Raw genomic sequence first — 522 nt, forward strand, 5'->3', positions numbered from 1 at the left:
TAGCGGAGGCGTCTGTTTTTCTTGGCATTTTCGGACACATTTAAGTTTTGAGAAAGTTCTAGGGTAAAACTGAGCTTCACTGTGGACTTGAAAGAGGACAATTCAATCATTTATACCGGTAGATCAAACATTCTTTGACGAAGACGTTGAAGACGGGAGGCAATCTGATACTAGTGTAGATGTTACATACTAAAGCGTCTGTCATGCAAGGCTGAAATTATTTCAATCTTGTTCCCACCTTGTAATTTTACGGCCACGACTATCCGTAACTATGATTTTTAACAAACTTGTCAGTGTGATAATCTTTCTTATCAGTAAGTAATCGCTGTGAGAAAATGTGGGAACGTTGCAAAAAATGGATTAAGAGTTCGAACTGATTTGGTACAAAATTTTCAATATTTTGTCAAATGAAACGAAGTGAAATGTTAATTGTTTTGGGAGGAACTCTTATTACTATCGTCGTACGGGAAAAAGAAAGGTGGTCTCAGTAGCCCAAAGAAACAAATAGGTAACCTTTAAAAA

The 522-nt window shown here is 36.6% G+C and overlaps 1 protein-coding gene across 1 annotated transcript in view; it reads left to right on the plus strand.

The window, feature by feature from the left end:
* The first annotated feature begins 271 nt into the window (after nt 1-271).
* Nucleotides 272-522, plus strand: part of LOC148731722 (hsp70/Hsp90 co-chaperone CNS1 homolog) — a 2,867-nt gene continuing 2,616 nt past the window's right edge. The window contains exon 1 of the mRNA XM_088761935.1: nt 272-314. Coding sequence (XP_088618061.1) covers nt 272-314 — 43 coding nt within the window. The remainder of the gene's footprint in view (nt 315-522) is intronic.

The sequence above is a fragment of the Stylophora pistillata genome, chromosome 5 (assembly GCF_964205215.1).
Source record: "Stylophora pistillata chromosome 5, jaStyPist1.2, whole genome shotgun sequence".
Taxonomy (NCBI): Eukaryota; Metazoa; Cnidaria; class Anthozoa; order Scleractinia; family Pocilloporidae; genus Stylophora; species Stylophora pistillata.